The sequence below is a fragment of the Leptonychotes weddellii genome, chromosome 9, assembly GCF_054177405.1.
Source record: "Leptonychotes weddellii isolate Sample4059 chromosome 9, ASM5417740v2, whole genome shotgun sequence".
Lineage (NCBI taxonomy): Eukaryota > Metazoa > Chordata > Mammalia > Carnivora > Phocidae > Leptonychotes > Leptonychotes weddellii.
In genome coordinates, this window is record NC_138377.1 from 27308789 (window position 1) to 27326976 (window position 18188).

Sequence of the window (18188 nt, forward strand, 5' to 3'; positions counted from 1 at the left end):
CGCTGGAAGGGGACGGGAAGCTTCGGTTCGTACTGGAAGCCAGGAGTGGGTGGGTGTATGTTGTCACAGAGGTAGGGGGAATGGAACCTCTAAAAGCCCCTCTACTCCCTGAATGCTCATGCCTTCCCGTAAGATTGATGACAGGCAGGTGCCCAGCCGGAGTGAATGGGTGATGTGAAGCCAGAGACATTTCCTAGGACTCGCTGGCTGCTCCTTCTCCCTGTTCATGTGATTAATTGCTCCATCTTGTTGGCCCATCATCCCCATCCCCAGTACCGTGGTTCGTTCTTCACCACCACCCCCCAACCCCCACCCCCAGGTAATTGTAAAGGTTACTGTTGCGTCCTTGCTGCCTGTCTCACTGCAACCACACCACTTCCTGCTTCGAAGCTGCCTGTCACTCCAGGGTGGAGTCCAAGCTTCTCCACATGGCCTGCAGTCCTCCCGTCCGGCCCCAGCCCTTCACTCCTGCACCGTCTTCTCCCTTTTCCTTTTGTGAAGGTTCTGCTTCAGCTACAAGGGACTATTTCCTCTTTCTTAGATGTGTCAGGGTTTTTCCCCTTTGGCCTGAAACCACATTATTCCCTCCAACTGAGAATGGCCTTCTGATTCTTCCCCTGGCACCAAACCCTGTCCTTTCCTTACAGCTCAGACAGCAGCTGTGTATTCTGTGACTCCCTTCCAAGGAGTTTCTTCCTCTCCATATCTCTTGTTTCCATAATTCTCCACAGTAGATGCTTAAGCAGGATGGGCATGGGGGGGTAGAATAAGATCATCATTAAGAGCATGGGAGTGAGGGGTGCCTGGGTGGCTCAGTCGGTTAAGCGTCCAGCTCTTGATTTCAGCTTCAGTCATGATCTCAGGGTCCTGGGATCAAGCCCCACGTCAGGCTCTGTGCTCAGCGTGGAGTCTGCTTGAGGGTCTCTCTCCCTCTCCCTCTGCTCCTCCGCTGCTCGTGTGCTCTCCCTCCCTCTCCCTCTCTCAAATAAATCAATAAATCTTTAAAAAAAAAAAAAAAGCATGGGTGTGGAAGCTAATCGTCCCAGCTTTGCCACTTACTGGCTCTGTAACTCTGAGGAACAGCCTTGCCTCACTTGGCCATAGTGTCTTCATCTGTAGCCAGCGATGAAGCAGTACCCATTGCGTGAGGTTTTTGATTGGGATAGTACGTCTAAAATGCTTAGCACAGGGCGCCTGGGTGGCTCAGTTGGTTAAGCGACTGCCTTCGGCTCAGGTCATGATCCTGGAGTCCCGGGTTCGAGTCCCGCATCGGGCTCCCTGCTCGGCAGGGAGTCTGCTTCGTCCTCTGACCCTATCCCCTCTCATGTGTTCTCTCTCTCTCATTCTCTCCCTCTCAAATAAATAAAATCTTTAAAAAAAATAAAATAAAATGCTTAGCACAGTGCCTGGTGTGTTGTTTGTGCTCCATGAGGGAAGTTCCATCCTGTTTCCCCCTATAGGAGCATCTCTTCATCTCTCCCTCTCCTTCTCCCTTTCGCCTGTGTAGGGCACTGCTGCCCTTTTCCAGTAACCAAAGCAGTTGGTGTCCTTAAGTGGCCAAAGTCAGTAGATTCTCAGGCAGGAATGTTAACAGGGAGGAGTCTTGCTCTCTTGAGTAACAACCTGGAGTCTCTCCTGGTGACAGTTCTGATCCTGGGTATTATATAACATTAGCTGTATTTTAGAGACTTTAGCTAACCTCTTTCCACCTATGGTGTGGTGCCTTCTTTCCAGAGAGGAAGGTGGGTGCTACAGTCAGGCAGGGTGGGGCCTCGTGGTCTGCGGGCCAAGCCCAGCATCGTAAGGGTTGACCTGCTGGGACCCTCCTCCTGTGAAGGGCTGACCCTTGTTCCTCAGAACTCCACCCAGTATCCTGACCGCTTTGAATGGCACCAGGCTAGTCTTATAGGGCAGACTTTCTGGCCCTTGGGCTGTGATGGAGCAAGGAGAATCTTCGTCTTTAAAGTAACCCCTCCATTTTGGAATGGTCCTTCCTGGGGTGAATGAGCAGTGAACAATGTTTTTCCCATTGGTTGACTGTGGCTCTTGGTGAACAGGGGAGCTGAGGTACAGAGCTTTTGGAGTGGACCCTTGTTCTTTGCATTTCTGATCTATGAACCTCAACCTTTCTTCCCCCTCTCTGGAGGCCCTTTATACTCACCTGGTAAGACGCACATTTTAGAAAAGGAGAAAGAGATGAGGATGGTGATGTGGTATGGGTGGGGACAGGAATGGAAGATTCCACGGTGAAAGGGGTAGGACATAGGCACTGGACCAAGCAACAGGGCTCTGGTGACAGATGGGAAATTGGAGATGGTCAGTCAAGGGTGTTTCATGAAGGGCCAATGGGAGAAGATTCTGTAAGTCAAAGCAGAGATCCTGGATTAAGAACATTCTGTGTTGGGCTCCACTGACAGCTGCTTTGGACCTTCCTGGTACTGCTCAGCAGCAAATACACACCTGTTTGGAGGGTGAAGGTCCAGTGGAGAGAGTGGGACTTAAGGTCCCGGGATTCCTCTGCTTTAGTAGTTCTCATCCTTGTACGTTTGAACCTTTCACATGAAGGCCGCTCTCCCCCACTGACTTCACTGCTGTGCCCTCTGGGGCGTGTGACTTGAAGGTGACCAGTGCTATCCTGGGCTCGCAGGGTCCAGCCTGCATGACTGCAAGCATAACTCCCCACTTCTAGAATGGTTTCAGACCTGGTGAAGGAGGGTTACTTGTCTCGCCCGTCAACACCTTCCTCCCTGCCCCCAAGCTAATGTACTGTCTCAGCCATGGTGTTTTAGCACACATTTGCCCTAATTTATGCCTGGTGAGATGTTGCCCACCAGCAGGCTCTTGCCACCACTCCTTGCTGAAGCTGTCCTGGTTTGGGTGTCTGCAGGCTTCCCAGATAGACGGTCTTTACTTCTAAAGCACTCTCATTTAAATAGAAAAACCCGGTTCTCTTCCCTAGAAGGATGTAGAACACTACTCAGGGGGTCTGGCTTGCGTCTGAGACCCCAGGGTTCTAGTGAGAAGGGCAGTTTACTTACAGGTAGGATTAGACTGGACTCCTACTTCGGTGGCTTCTCTGCCCATTCTCTCCTGTTCTGAATGCACGTATCGCTCCACGCCCCCTCCCTGACACTAAGACGCCCCATCAACTTGACGGTGCTATAAGGAGACCATTCAGTTGCTCTTCCTCTATACAGGACACAGGATTAGGTGAGGTTCCTGCCCAGTTAATTTATGAGATGAGACTGCCCCAAACACATAAAATGAAGACGCGGATTGTACGCCGTGACGTTGGAGAGAGCAGCACTGTAGAGACGTGATGACCAGACGTTTGAGCCCTGAGTGGGGAGGCAGCATGGTGTGGTGCAGTGTGGGCACAGAAGCCAGAGCAGGACCAGATCCTGCCTGTGTCTCTTCCCACATGTGGGGGAGTCACCCGTGAGCCCCAGCTTGCAGGGTTTCTGTGACAGCTATAGGAGCTGTCACAGGTGACATTCCCAGTACGATGCCTGGGACGCCGGAAGAATGCAAGAAATTGTAGCTGCTGCTATTATGTATTTTATTAATGACTTAGTTTTTAAAATATTAACCAAAAAACACCTATTTGATGTAGACGATTTTGACAGTCTAGATGAGTATAAGAGAAACTTAATCACCCCAAATCCCAGTGCCCAGAGATAACCACGGTTAGCATTTAAATATATATATCCTCTGGGTAATTTTTCTATGTGATAGACAGCATATTCTTAAGAAAAAGAAATCTGAAAAAAAAAAATCTGATCAAACTATGTATTTCTGTGTACTAATGTTTTATTAAAATATAGCCGTATATATTATTAAATTGCCTGCTACATCTTTTTTATATATGTTTTTTAAAGTGCATGTATACTATCTATTAAAAAGCCAAATCATATCACAAGGTGTACAATAAAAAACAAAGGTCTCCTGCTCTATCCTTTCTTACTCCCTGAGTCTTCCTCCTGGCTAGTGATCTTCTTGAAGGGAGGTGCTAGTTTAATTTATATTTGAACACCGTGTACTTAGCACAGTGCATATGGGCTCTCTTTACAGGGGGCTCTTTAAAAAAAAAAAAAAAACAACAGATTTAAGTCAACACTTATTATAGAACATGACATACTCCTTAAAAAACATGCAGCTGAAATGTGTCAAGTTGATTCATTTTATGGAAGCTTAGAGAGGCTGTCCAAATCTTTGGCTGTATCATATGGAGATTTTATTGACTGGAATGTTGCTTTTTGGTTTAGATTTTCAATTTTAATATGTCTTTTTGCCCTAAGAGATGTTGTAGTAGTGGAATTGAGCTTTGTTATCTGTTAGATTAGGTTAGCTAACGAGAAAAAAAGATACCCAAAGTAATAATGGCTGAAATAAGAAGTCTTTCTTTCTTGTATGTCAAAGTCTGGCAGTAGACAGCCCATGGTTAGCATGGCATCTCCATTCCACAAGCCCTCGGCTCCTTCCCATTCACAGCTCTGCCAACTTTGGGGCAGGATCTTACCCTCAAGGTCCAAGGTGGTAGCTAGATCTGCAGCTATCACATCTATGTTCCAGGCAGCACAGTGTAGGGAGGGATGAAGAAGGACCAAAGGCTGTGAGCTGGGAACTCTAAAAGACAGGTTACAGAAAGCAGCCACTTGATACTTCCGAGCTACCTGGTTGTGCTTTGGAACAGGGAGGATGGGAAACATAGTTAATGTTACATGTGGCCAGGTGCCCATCATGCACTTTAGGGTTCTGTTACTATGGGATGAAGGGAGAATAACCACAGAAGGGCGACTAGCAGTCTGGGTCACAGCTTTCAGGCCCTTTTCCTATCATTAATCCCTTGTTAGTCCTTCCATGATATGTTGCCAGGATTGCTAATGTAGCAATTCTTTTCTGCTGTGTTTTCAATTTGTTTTCTCTTTCTCATGGAACGCTGCTGACTCTGTCCTTCTGTTTTAACCCTTCCTTGGAGATTTCTCTCTCATCCACTCCTCTGGAGTCGGGGGCTTTGAGACACCTGCTTGGATGTGAGATGGTGGCCAACAGGTGGATCTTTTCGTCAAGGGCGGTAGCCTTCTGCTTTCTGCCTAGAGGGCTTCCGGTCATATCATTGACATCACTGGTTCCCAGTGGTGGCTGCAGACCTCTGGGGATGGGGCTGCTGTAAGGTCTTTTTGAATCTAAGTGTTTTTGCAGAAGAGTATAAATATTCATATGTCTGTTTTTCAAATGTAGGCACTGTTGTGTTGATAAAATACAAATTGGATTAAAAGTGCTTTTCTCGGGCGCCTGGGTGGCTCAGTTGGTTAAGCGACTGCCTTCGGCTCAGGTCATGATCCTGGAGTCCCAGGATCGAGTCCCACATCGGGCTCCCTGCTCGGCAGGGAGTCTGCTTCTCCCTCTGACCCTCCCCCCTCTCATGCTCTCTCTATCTCATTCTCTCTCAAATGAATAAATAAAATTAAAAAAAAAAAAGTGCTTTTCTCAGTAGGTATTTTAATGGCGGGGTGGTTGGGGAACAGCTGTAATTTCATTCAAACCTGGGTTATGTCCTGGCTCTGCCTCTTACCACCTGTGGACCAGCCTCTCTGAATTTCAGTCCCCACATCTGAAAGTGCCTCCCTGACTTACTGGGAGAATTCTGATTACGGATGCAAATCACTTAGCCCGGTGCACAGCACACACCGAAGCCCCCATAAACATTAGCTCTGATGAGTGTTTTCTTCTTAACTCTAAAAGTACATCAACCATTGTAGTAGCATTTGCTTTAAAGCTGAAAGGACCTATTTCAAGAGGTTGGGAATCACTGCTGTAGCTTCTTCGGTGATTCTGATGTCGTCAGCCCTCAATCAGGTCTGGGGAGCACTGTCTAAACGGATTCGGTCAGAAACCTTTGGGGATGATTTGTATTCATTTGTTGACTCCATCAAGAAAAGCACTTCCCGAGCACCTTTATGCCTCCTCGGGTTAGAGGCGTTGAAAGGGAGGCCATCGTGGTCGGGCTGGGCTCTAGCTCTGGGTCACAGGACAGGGTCACTGTGCTGAGTGTTCTTTGGCTGCACCCAGAGCGCTTTCACACATCCAGTGGTTTCCTTTGCTTTCCTCTTCTGTACCCAGAGAGGGTGGATCCTAAATCCACCCAGTTCTCTCACCTTTCTGTCGCTCTTCTGCTGGGGCCTTCGGGCTGCCCGTGCTGAGCATCGCTGGGAAGCACGGCTCACCGGCTGTGCCAGGGGAACTCGGTGGAACTCTGTTGAACCGGCTGGGGCCTTGGCGGCTGTGTTTCCTGGCCATCTCCAGCCTGCACTGCACCTGCTGAGGCCGAGAGGCGGGGAGTCTAGGCGGTGAATCATTTGCCTCGGTAAGCAAGTCTGGCCTCTCTTGGCCCTGCCTGGAGGGACAGAGTGGGCTGAGGGCCAGGGGCCAGGAGAGGCCAGGAGATGCTTGCTGGTCGTGCTCCTACTGCGCACTAGTGGTCCACGAGGCAAGCCCTTGCAGGTGGCTCTTGCCGCGTCAGCACGACGGGAAGGCTGCTGTGTGTGAGCCACCGACCTGTTGGCACTCTGGGCCGCTGGGTGGGGCTGGAGCCTGAGATCTTCTTCCTTCCTCCACTGGAGACAACGGGCTGCAGGGAGCAAATGTCTCTAGTGCTGACTCAGGTGCCCTAAGGCTGGGCTGTGTCTAGTGAATGGGGCTTTTCTCTGGGGTGGAGTCATCTTGCCTGACTCCTCTTTGCCCTTGGGTTTAGCTGTAATTCAGCTGGGACGGGTGATGGAGCTTGGCTGGCCCCAGGAAAGCCTGACACTGCTTTTAGGGGACTACAGACTCAGAGAAGGTCAGAAGTAAGGGGATGGGGGCCTGGTGCAGATTGCACAGTGGTGGAGCCAGAACCCAGACATTCTAGGCCTTCAGCTCTTGCTCTTTTCTTTCTGTCTAGTTGCCGCTCAGAGATTGTTCTCGCTGTGGTGGGAGGGAGGGGATGCCTTGGCGTAGATCTGGTGGTTGAACTGAGCTTTGGCAGGAACAAGCAGGAGCACAGGTTTCGCGTAACTGGAGAGATAAGAGATCTAAGCCAGGAAAAGGTCCCTTGCAGGGTGCCCTTGGCTACAGACTGTACCAGTTTCCTTCTCCCTACACCAAGAAAACAAACACAAGCTGAGGCAGGATCCTGGGCTAGGATGGCAGATTGAACGTGTACGTGGACTGCATCTGCTGGTGCTCGCTCTCAAAACCCGGCTAAAACTGCAGGAGCTCATGAGGCCAGAGGGAGAGGAGGCCACGGCAACCGAGTTTGGGAAGCTGGAAAACAGGTGGGTGAACGGTAACTAGCTAACTTAGGACATTTGAAAAAGATCATTTTAAGCTGACAGTGAGGAAAGCAAAGAACCCATCCATCAGTTTATATCACAGATGCCTAAAAAGTCTAGCACGTGGCAGCACCAGGCACCTGGAGCTGGGGCGAAGTGGGGTCCTCAAGTAAAGAAGATTGGGTAGCAGTGGTACGACGTGCAGTGGAGCCCCATGGATCTTTCTTCTCCAGTCCGTGAAGCCACCTGACCTCCCTCTCCTTTTGGAAGGGGTAAACGGTTTCTGGACGGGGACACCAGGCACAGTGGAGGGTATGGGTACTTTAATACTTTATAAAGAAAAGGAGGGATGAAGTAAGTGTTTACAGGCTGACGCCTGCATTCCGAGACTACCTCGGCCCCCCTCGTGACTGGCTTCCCAGCACACTGGCGGCCAGGACTTCCCTTTCCTAACCATTCGGGAGAGTACTGCTCCCTGAGAGCACGTGACCAGCTCAAGAGAAGTGACCTTGAGCTATTCTTGCCTAGGCTGACCCAGATCCTCCCACTGTGAAGCTCAAAGTTGACAGATTCCTCCTATGTGCTGGAAGGTTCTAGTCCGCTTTGGGTTCCTCATGCCTTTCCCTGCCTACTTACTATGGAAAACTTACAAGCAAGGAGAATCCTGACAAGTGCCGTGTACTCACCAATTCCAACACTGCCCAACTCGTGGGAAATCTTTCTTCTGTCATCCCACTCATTCCCCAGCCTTGATTATTTTGAAGGAAATGTGTAGCATCATTTCACATTTTTGGTAAATGTTTCAGTAGGTACTTTAAAGTATAAGGACTTCTTTTTAAAACCAAAGCACAATTTGGTTCTCAATCATGAACATACAACAGATTGCTATGACTCTGAGCAAAAGAGCATTAGAGGCCAAAGCACAAACAGGAAAAGCAGCTAAAGCAAACTATGCTGGGAGAAAACAAAGAAGTAAAAAAGGACCATCAGTGATACATTCAGGTAGAAGAAAAGGTACTGTGCCCGTATTACAAAAACAGCTGTTACAGAAATACATGCCACTCCAAAAAAAAAAAAAAATTTCAGAGAAGGAAAGAGAGCTCCCTTAGCAATTAAAACCATGATAGGGAAATGAAAAGCACAATAGAAGAGTTCAAAGGTAAAGTGATGACATCTCCAAAAGAAGAGCAAAAAGAAAAAAAACAGATGGGAAAAATAGAGGAGAAAAGATCAGAAAATTGGAGGACCAGTCTAGAAAGTCCGATATCCAGATAACAGAGGTTTTAGAGAGGGACAACAGAAATATAGGCGAGGAAATTAACAGTATAATACTTCAAGAAAATTCTCTGTTACTGAAAGACATGAGCGTGCAGATTTCAAAGTACTCACTAAGTTCCCACCTCAAGCCACATCCCTCTAAGATTTCAGACCACAGGGAACTAAGAAGAGAGTAGAAATTTCCCAAAGGAAAAGACACATCACTTACAGAGCATCAGGAAGCAAAATGGCTTGAGGCTTCTTAACAGCAGTGTTGGAAGGAAGAAAATGATGCATAGTGTCTTCAAAATTATGGAGGGAAATCTCTAATCATTTTTATACCAAGTATAGGGATGGAAAATAGGCAATTTCCCAACAACAACAAAAAAGAACCTTCCATGCATTCCTTTCTAACGAGCTACTGGAGAATGCACACCACCAAAGCAACAGAAGAAGCCAGCAGAGAAAGTGGGGTGCAGGACACAGGGATTAACACAGGAGAGGGATGAGAGAAAAGCTCCTCAGACTGCGAAGGGGGACTCCAGGAGCACGGCTGAGCACCAGACCTAGAGGTTGGGCAGTTGACATCCGGCACTGTGACTCAGGGCTGTCATCACCAGCTCAGCTGCTGGTGGTGTTACATTGATTTAACCCGAGGACTCACGGCCTGGGGGAGCCTGGTCCAGATTCTTATCTGTACTTGGCCAGCTTGCTCATGTGCTGATGAAGCTCCTGCGCACTCCTCCTTGCCCCGCTTACCGGATAGACGAGTGTTTGCTTTGCCCAACCCGAGAACCAGAGGTAGGCCAAGGTCAATTCAGAGCAAGGAAATACAGAGGAGCTCACGCCTGTGTATGTGACCTTATTTGGAAATCGAGTCTTCGTAGATGTAATCAAGTCAAGCTGAGGCCGCGCTAGATGAAGACTGGCTCTAATCCAATGACTGGTTTCTGTATAAGAGGAGGGAAGTTTGGATACAGACACACAGAGATGAGCAGGCCATGGGAAGACACGGAGACAGACACACAGAGGGCACACAGCCAGATGAAGACGTTGGAGTTAATGCTGCCCTGAGCCAAGAAGCACCAAGAATTGCTGGCAGCCACCAGCAACTAGAAGAGGCAGGGAAGGATTCTTCCTTCCTGAGAGCCTTTGAAGGGAGCAGAGCCCTGCCCACATCTTGACTTTGGACTAGAAGTCTAGCCTCCAGAATGGAAAGAGCATAAGTTTCTGTTGTAAGCCACCACATTTGTGGTAGTCATGTTATAGCGCCCTAGAAAACTAGTATGCCCAGCTCCATTTGTACTTGCCCCTCACTCTTTCCAAACTAAACAATATCTTATTTAGGGATGTATACATAGGTGGTAAAATTTTAAAAAGAAGGAAAGGAATGAATGACAAGAGTCAGGAAAGGGATATGACAGGGAGGGACACACATAGCTTCTAAGGGACTGGATGGAGTCACAGGAGTTTTCATCTCCTTTTCTTTAAACCATACATACATTCTTCTATGTGTATATACATTTGACAATAAATTGGGGGGAAAAAAAGACTAAACCAAGCAGAACATGACCCTCAGAAGAGAGGTAGACCAGTTGCTTAATCTGGGACAGCTGGTGCTGATTCATTCGAACTAAAAAGGTCTGGGGACAGGAGTCTTGGCGCCAAGGTAAACATTTAGCAAATCAGAGCCCCTTGTGCTAATGGAGATGAATAATAAATAAGAAATCTCAAAATGATAAATCATCAGCCAAAGCTAAATTTACCATTACGACATATGGGAGTGTCTCCTCAGTTATGCCAAGTTTTGAGAGCCTGGCCTCCAGCTAAATGATATTAGATCAGACACTGAGCCCTCTGTGGCCATCCCCGCCTGCCTCATTTCTCCCTTTGATAACAGGAGCTGGCCTTTTAGGTGGTCTGTATGAAATACCACTGAATCCCGTAGAAAAGTCACTCCACCTCTCTATATTCATGGAGGTTCAACATTCATTTTGTCGCAATTTGCCTTTATTCCTCTCAACACTTCTAAATTTTTTTTTTTTTAAGATTTTATTTATTTATTTGACAGAGAGAGACACAGTGAGAGAGGGGACACAAGCAGGGACAGAGGGAGAAGGAGAACCGGACTCGCCGCTGAGCAAGGAGCCCAATGTGAGACTTGATCCCAGGACCCTGGGATCATGACCTGAGCCGAAGGCAGACACCTAACGACTGAATGTTTCTTTCTAACAGACAGAAGGCCTTAGGCTCAGAGTTTGACCTGTGACAGGATCTACTGAAACTTAGTTATTTTTGTTTTTATTTTGTTTATTTGATATTAGAATAGTTGTGTTTTTTATTTGTGATATAAAATTTCTTTTACTAATTTTTAAAAAGTCAATGTAAAGAAAATATTAAGTAAATGGTGGATAGGTGGTATCCTGATCTGGATATAATCATAAATAATGTCCGTGGGTTATGGAGGTTTGGAAAGCTGGTTATCTTCCTGATTGTAGCAAAACGTAGGCTCCTATTGATGTACACTTTGTCTTGACCTAATATTCAATTTTGTCTTGTATCTTCCCATACAATATGTACAGAAGGCCCTTAAGGGCAGAATCACTAGCTTTTCTTCCCTGCGTTCCCCAACCCGACCTGGCAGCAACTGGGTGTGTGAGTCACCAGGGAACCCTGGCTGTGGTGTTTCTCTCTCTACAGTCTCAATATCTTGCCTGGTACACGCTGGCTCCCCTTTGTGCCTCAGGGATGGATCGCACTGGGGGGATGCCCCCCTCCCCCGGCACCCATAGGATGGGAAAGTGGGTAGTCTGAGAAGATGCACAAGATACTTCTTCAGTGAAATAAGTGACCAGTGAGGGGTCAGTTCTTTCAGAGAGTCTGGTTCTGTGCTGGTTCCTGGAGGGAGAACAGTGTGGGTTCCAGAAGAAAGAGAATGGGGTTTTTGCCCTCGAGGAGTCCTGTCCATCACCTTCCAGAGGAGATGATGAGACACGCATGCATGCAGCACTTGGGAATGATTTAAAAGAAGTATATAGTGTTAAATTGTATGATAGAGGTTTTGGGTGCTGAAGGAATAATTCGGGAAAAGGGGGAGCAGTGAAGACTAGTTAACCAGTGACTGTGTGGGGATCTGACAGAAATTGAAATAAGCCTGAAAGACAATAGGATTCCTTTCTGTCCTCTGGATGGCACAGCACATGAAGAGAGATCTGGCTTTGGAGCCCATCTCCGTTCCTCTCTAACTGTGGGCAACTGACTTAACAGTTCTGTGTCTGATTCAGCATGGGTAACATAGGGAAAATATTTGCACCTACTTCAGAGGGTTGATTTAAGGATTAAGGCATTGTACGTGAAGCTCTTTACATACATTATGCAAAGAGCATCATGCCACTACATAGCCAGGGATCAGTAATGGGTAGCTAGCATTATTAATTTATCAACCATTCCATTTATTCTACAGCAAAAAATTATTGCATGGTTATCGTCTGTCAGGGACTCCCAGGCTTCCCACAGTGTCCTCAGTACCTTGGACGCTGAGTCCCATGGCTTACACTTATGTATGAGAAGCTTAATCATCAGAGTAACAATAATAGCTGTAGTGTCCCGAGTCCCTGTTTAGGTGTCAGGCATTCTGCTAGGTGCTTCGTTACTACATCACCTTTATTTATTTATTTATTTATTTAATATAGGAGGAGAAGGAAGTTTTTTTTTTAATTAAAAAAAATTTTTTTTATATAGGAGAAGGAAGTTTATTATTTAAAAAAATTTTTTTTTACTACATCTTCTTTATTTATTTAGATTTTTATTTATTTATTTGACAGAGAGAGACACAGCGAGAGAGGGAACACAAGCAGGGGGGAGTGGGAGAGGGAGAAGCAGCTTCCTTCCTGCCAAGCAGGGAGCCCAACACGGGGCTCGATCCCAGGACCCTGGGATCCTGACCTGAGCCGAAGGCAGACGCTTTAACAACTGAGCCACCCAGGTGCCCCTACATCGTCTTTAATCTTTATTCCCATTTTATAGAAGTGAGAGTAGAAATGCAGAGTTTATAAAACTTGTCCAGGGTCACATGTAGAGTGTCAAGGCTAGGATCTAAATTGTCTGCTTTTTGGGTTTTTTTCTGATCCATTCTGACTCTTGTTCCTGTCGCCGTATACCCATTATGTCCCAAATTGAACTTGGCTTCCTCAAAGGGCTTTGCCTTTCAACTTCAATCAGGTGTGCCACCATTCTACTTGTCACCCACGTCTGAAAGTCTGGGAACCTCTGCGTTCTCCATCAAGCCTCTCTATTGGGTTAGTCACTAAGGCTTTTAGTTCAGATGCACCTTTTCCTCCCTGTTTCCCGTACCTGGCTAGCCCCCCATTGACTTAGCCTAGACTTGCTCCACTGCCCTACCCGTGAGAGGTGAGCTTTACACAATACACTTGGATGGACTTCATTAGATTTTGATAAAACATTCTTAAATTTTCTAAGAAGTAAAGCACAATGATTTGTTTTTGCGCTGGCTGTTTGTCGGTGGTAGAACCTCAGAAGGGTCTAACTGCCATGGTACAGAAGAGTAAGCTGCTATGATTAGAACCCTTCTCTCCCCAGGGAAAGTGTACTGGGAGGGAGCTACTCCATTCTGTTTTTACAAGTAAAACCTTTTTCTTTAACAAACGGGACAATTGGATAGTCACATGCCAACACATGAGGTTGAACACCATTATGTGGTACACAAAAATAAACTAAGAATGGATCAATGACCTAAATATTAGAGCTGATCCTGTAAAACTCTTAAAACATAGAGGTGAATCTTCATGAACTTGGATTTGGCAATGGAATCCTTGATGTAACATCAAAAGCATGACCAACAAAATAAAAAACAGATAAAGTGGACTTCATCTAAGTTAAAAGCTTCTGTGCATCCAAGAACATTGTCAGGTAAGCGAAAAGACAGCATACAGAAAGGGGAAAAATATTTGCAAATCATATATTTGATAAGGGTTTAGTGCCCAGAATATATAGAAAGAAGTCTTATTACTCAAAACAAAAAGACATTTCTTGAAAGAAGATATACAAATGGCAAACAAGCACTTGGGAAGATGCTCAGCATCATTAGTCGTTAGGGAAATGCAAGTCAGAACCACAGTGATACACGACTCCACATCCATTAGGATGGCTATAATTTTTAAAAAGTAAATAAAAAGGAAAATAAGTGTGGTGAGGATGTGGAGAAATTGGAACCCTCATACATTGTTGATAGGGATGTAAAATGGTGCAGCTGCTGTGGAAAACAGCAAACATAGAATTACCAGAAAAACCTAGTAATTCCACTCCTAGGTACATATCCCAAAGGACTGAAAACAGGTCTGGAAACAAATAGATGTACCTGTATGTGCATAGCAGCAGTACCTCACAATAAGCAAAAGGTGGCAACAGCTCAAATGTCTATCGTGGACAGATGGATAAACAAATTGTGGTATATACATACAAAGGAATATTACTCAACCATAGAAAGGAGTGCCCTGTGGGTACAAGCTATTATATAGAGGAAACTTGAGAATATTATGCTATGTGAAATAATCAGATGTATCACTACCGCATGATTCCATTTGTATAAAATATCTGCAACAGGTAAATCCATAGAGATAGCACATTGGTGGCTGTTAGGGGCCGGGTGGAGGGAGAATGGGGAGTGATTGCTGATGAGTATGGATTTCCTTTTGGGGGTGATAAAAAATGTTTTGGAACTAGCTAGAAATCAAGAGATGTAGCCAGGATTACTAGCTGGCTTCTGATTACAGCCTCTTCTCTTTGCTGAGGTCAGGACCCCAAGGCCAGGGATTTCTAACTCTGATGCCTTCAGGGGTCCAACATATGGGGAAACTTGTTTGAAGTCCACTGGATTTAAGGCAGCAGGGAGTGGTGGGTCTAGGTGGAACTGGGCTGGACCTGTACTATCTAAAGGCATTCATATTCAGGCAGATCTTTCCTGGGCTGATTCTTGCCCCATCTCTGTCATTCTGCCATCCCTCTTGAGCCATCTGACAGACTAATGTATTTAAAATATCATCTTCACCATGCCATTCGTTTTCTAAAAATCCATTTCCTGTAACAGAACCAAAACTTCTTTGCTCCCCCTTCCAGCACAGCATCTGTGGAAGCTCAGCTGGTTCTGTATGTATCATGAAACTGTTACCCTCCTCCCACTCACCCCGTCCCAGCACCTGGAGTTGGGGGGGGGGGTAACAAGACCAAACCCTACTGGCTGTGTAATCGGATGGGCTCACTCTGAATCTTTGGTTTAAGGGCGGCTTAGAAATGGTCAGCGGCTGGTGGCTGCCTCTCTACAGGGAATGGTGAGTTTCTTTAATGCCACTGGCCCAGCATATTTGTCTGTTATCTCTGCTGGCAGAGATGGGGAGAGGGACACAGAAGAATCTGGGAAGATTTTTGTTATTCAATGAGATGGAGAAAGTTGGGTTTTGTTGTTGTTGTTGTTGTTGTTGTTTTTTAATTTGCCCAAACCTTTAGAGGCTTGGAAGGTCAGAATGGGGAGGGGTGTGTCAGGGGAGTCAGAGAGGGTGTGGAGGAGGAACACCGAGTCCATTAGATCTAGGGAGGGGCTGGCACTGTTTTCTTTGTGCTTCCAGCTCTATAGCTCCTTGTAATCCCTCTTCACTGCTGATTTTCTGAGAAGCACGTAGGACACAGACATCTTTGGCCCACATCCTTCTAATATGTAGCAATTCAGTGGATGTTTGCAGGCTGGGGGCAGAAAGAGGAAAGTACAGTGTGTGACTTGAGGGACCTGCCTAAGGTCCTTGCCCTCAAAGGCACCCCGGAGCCCCTCCTTGGTGCCCAGAGTACCACCATCACAGATCCCTTTCTTTAGATATTTAAAGAATTTGAGCTCTCCAGAGAATCTTAAATTTCAAAGGCCTCTCGGAGAGGTAAAGGTAAAGCCATCTTAAGAGCCCCTCAGTGGGAGTCAGTGGAGAATCAACCCAGGAAGGGTGTAACCCGGCCCACGTAGGGCTCAGAACTCATTTTTTCATTGTTTACCTAGACAGAATGGCTGGAGGAACTGAGTCAACCTTTTTTTAGTTGTTATTCTGTCTTCAGTGGATTCCTTTCTCCACCCTCCCCATTTGGACTTGAATAGCAGGGCTGGGGAGAGACTCCTTTCTCCTCTGAAATCCTGAGTATAGAGCTCTGAGTTCTGGGTGGTTCAGTGTCCAGCCCACAGGAGGTTGTGCTTGCTTGGCATCTTCAGAACCATCCTACTTATGGAAATGGAGATCTGGCTTGCATGCCTCCACCACCCGCTCAGAGTTCCTTGGCTTAGCCTACAGCACTTTAGACAATTAGCGTTTTTGCTCTTTTTAGGAAGATTGGCTCCTGCAAGGGGACACATATCCCTGGAACCGTCCTGTAGGGGAGGTGGCCACCTCAGCTACCGTCCTAGGAGAGCCAAGATGGCTCCACATGGTGGTGCTTTGGTGTTAGACAGGCCCAGAGTATAACTGGTTTGGGGCACTAGTTCTTTCTTCCTGGGTCATATCCACAGAGATTCGTGGGTGTGAAAGTGTGTGTGTATGCTCTGACTTCTCCAGCTTGTCAGCCAGTTCTCGATGCCTGGGGTTGAGTTCCCAGCTCAAAGGAAAATCTCTATGCCCAAAAGACATGTTTTCTTATAGGCTTAAGTGAAGTAACTTGGAGAGGTTCATGGAAACTGTCCAGGCACAGTCTGAAACCTTGGAAATCCACCATGCACCACCATTCCTTGTGGTCTGAGAGTGGTTATGGCCCAGGGGTGCCCGGGCAGACAGGAAGCCCAAGTAGGCTCTCCTCAAAGAGGGGGTCAGCTGTGACCTCATGACTCCTTCCATAGGGTATGAATGGGCTGTAAGCCTTGAGGCTTAAGAGAGAGGGCTCTTGAGTCTGGCTGCCTGTGTTGCAGTCCTAGCTTATTAGTTGGTGCTGTATCTGTTTCCTCATCTTATAAAAAGGATGTGGCAGTGATACCTACCTCCTAAGGTTGTTATGAGTTAAAGATAATGCCTATAAAAGACTTGGCACAAAAATGGATGTATCGTAGGTGCATCTTACCAAAAATGATGGTTCCTACCATCAGTCCATGGTAGCTGCACAGGGAGCCTGAAGGAGAGGACAAGAGTCTGGCAGGAGGGCTCTGTATTTGCTGGTTTTCCTATGATTAATGCAGACTTTCTGGTTTCTTCTATGTCCTTTCCTTGCCCAGTATTGATCCTCCAGAAGGTGGAGAACGGAGACCTGAGCAACAAGATTCTGAAGATCACTGATTTTGGCCTGGCTCGAGAATGGCATCGAACCACAAAGATGAGCGCAGCAGGGACATATGCTTGGATGGCACCCGAAGTCATTCGTGCCTCCATGTTTTCCAAAGGCAGTGACGTGTGGAGGTAAGGTCCAGAGGCTCAGGGTCAGTGCTTCCCAGGTCTGTTTTGGCTGCACACACGTTTCAGGACTTGGAGAATTGAAGATGTGTAGACTCCCAGGCACGCCAAATAGGTCTAAGTGACCCATTCAAAGCAATCTACAGTAATTCCCAGGTTGGCATGGGACTGTTTCTAATGCTTTCACCTACCCAAAGTCCCTTTAGTGCTGTGGCAGGTACCACCTCTGTGTGTTGGTGATTGCTCCATGGGAAAGACCAGTAGATCTCAGGGGCAGTGTGCACTCACATCTCTGACGGTAGGGTGGTGAGGGCACCCGGTCATTCCTCGGAACCTTCTCCAGGTCATCCTAGCTGCCTTAGCAACTGTGGCTGTTACTGCTGGACCTGTCCGCACTGTAAGCTCTTCAGCTGATGAGTATTCTTTGTGCGATCTCTTTTATTTTGGTGGGTTGGAAATGAGCCTTTCTAGTTGTCTGGTTAACCTTTTAGTCAGGGCTCTATCTGTTGAACAGTGATATAGAAATGGGAAAAGATGGGTCTCAAGCAGGTACCCAGAACCTCAGAGTCACAGATTCGACCAACCACCCCGCTAGTAAATATCAGCCAATAGGTCATAAGGACATGGATCTAAAAATCTTGTACCCCAAAAATAAATAAATAAATATATAAATATCTCTTGTATCTATCTATCCATCCATCTATCTATCTATATCTTGTCTTCGCTGATGGGAGGATGAGCTTCTACAGAGTATGCATCCTCATGGCTGTGAGATAGTAACATCACCATGGTAATACCAAAGGAAAAGACTATAGGTTATCATTGTACTTGGTCCATGAATTTGTTTCTTCCTAATGAGTTGTAAAGTGAGCCTGTGTGTGTATATGATGAGTGTGTATATATTTTTTTAAAGATTTTATTTATTTGAGAGAGGGAGAGCGTGCACGAGTAGGGGGCAGAGGGGGAGAGAGAGGAAGGGGGAAAGAATCCCAAGCAGACTCTGTGCTGAGCCTGATGTGGGGCTCAGTCTCACGATCCTGAGATCATGACCTGAGCCAAAACCAAGAGTCGGATGTTTAACCAACTGAGCCACCCAGGCACCCCGAGTGTGTGTATTTTAAATAACAGTTTTATTGGGATCTTACACACATATTACAGAGTTCACCCTTTAAAATGTATAAGAGGGTGCTTT

The 18188-nt window shown here is 46.5% G+C and overlaps 1 protein-coding gene across 5 annotated transcripts in view; it reads left to right on the top strand.

Annotated features, from left to right (window-relative positions):
- Positions 1–18188, top strand: part of MAP3K9 (mitogen-activated protein kinase kinase kinase 9) — a 75364-nt gene that overhangs the window by 26005 nt on the left and 31171 nt on the right. For all 5 annotated transcript variants that reach the window (XM_031029385.2, XM_081830318.1, XM_081830316.1 and 2 more), the window contains exon 3: positions 16822–17002. In XM_031029385.2, the coding sequence (XP_030885245.1) occupies positions 16822–17002 (181 nt within the window). The remainder of the gene's footprint in view (positions 1–16821; positions 17003–18188) is intronic.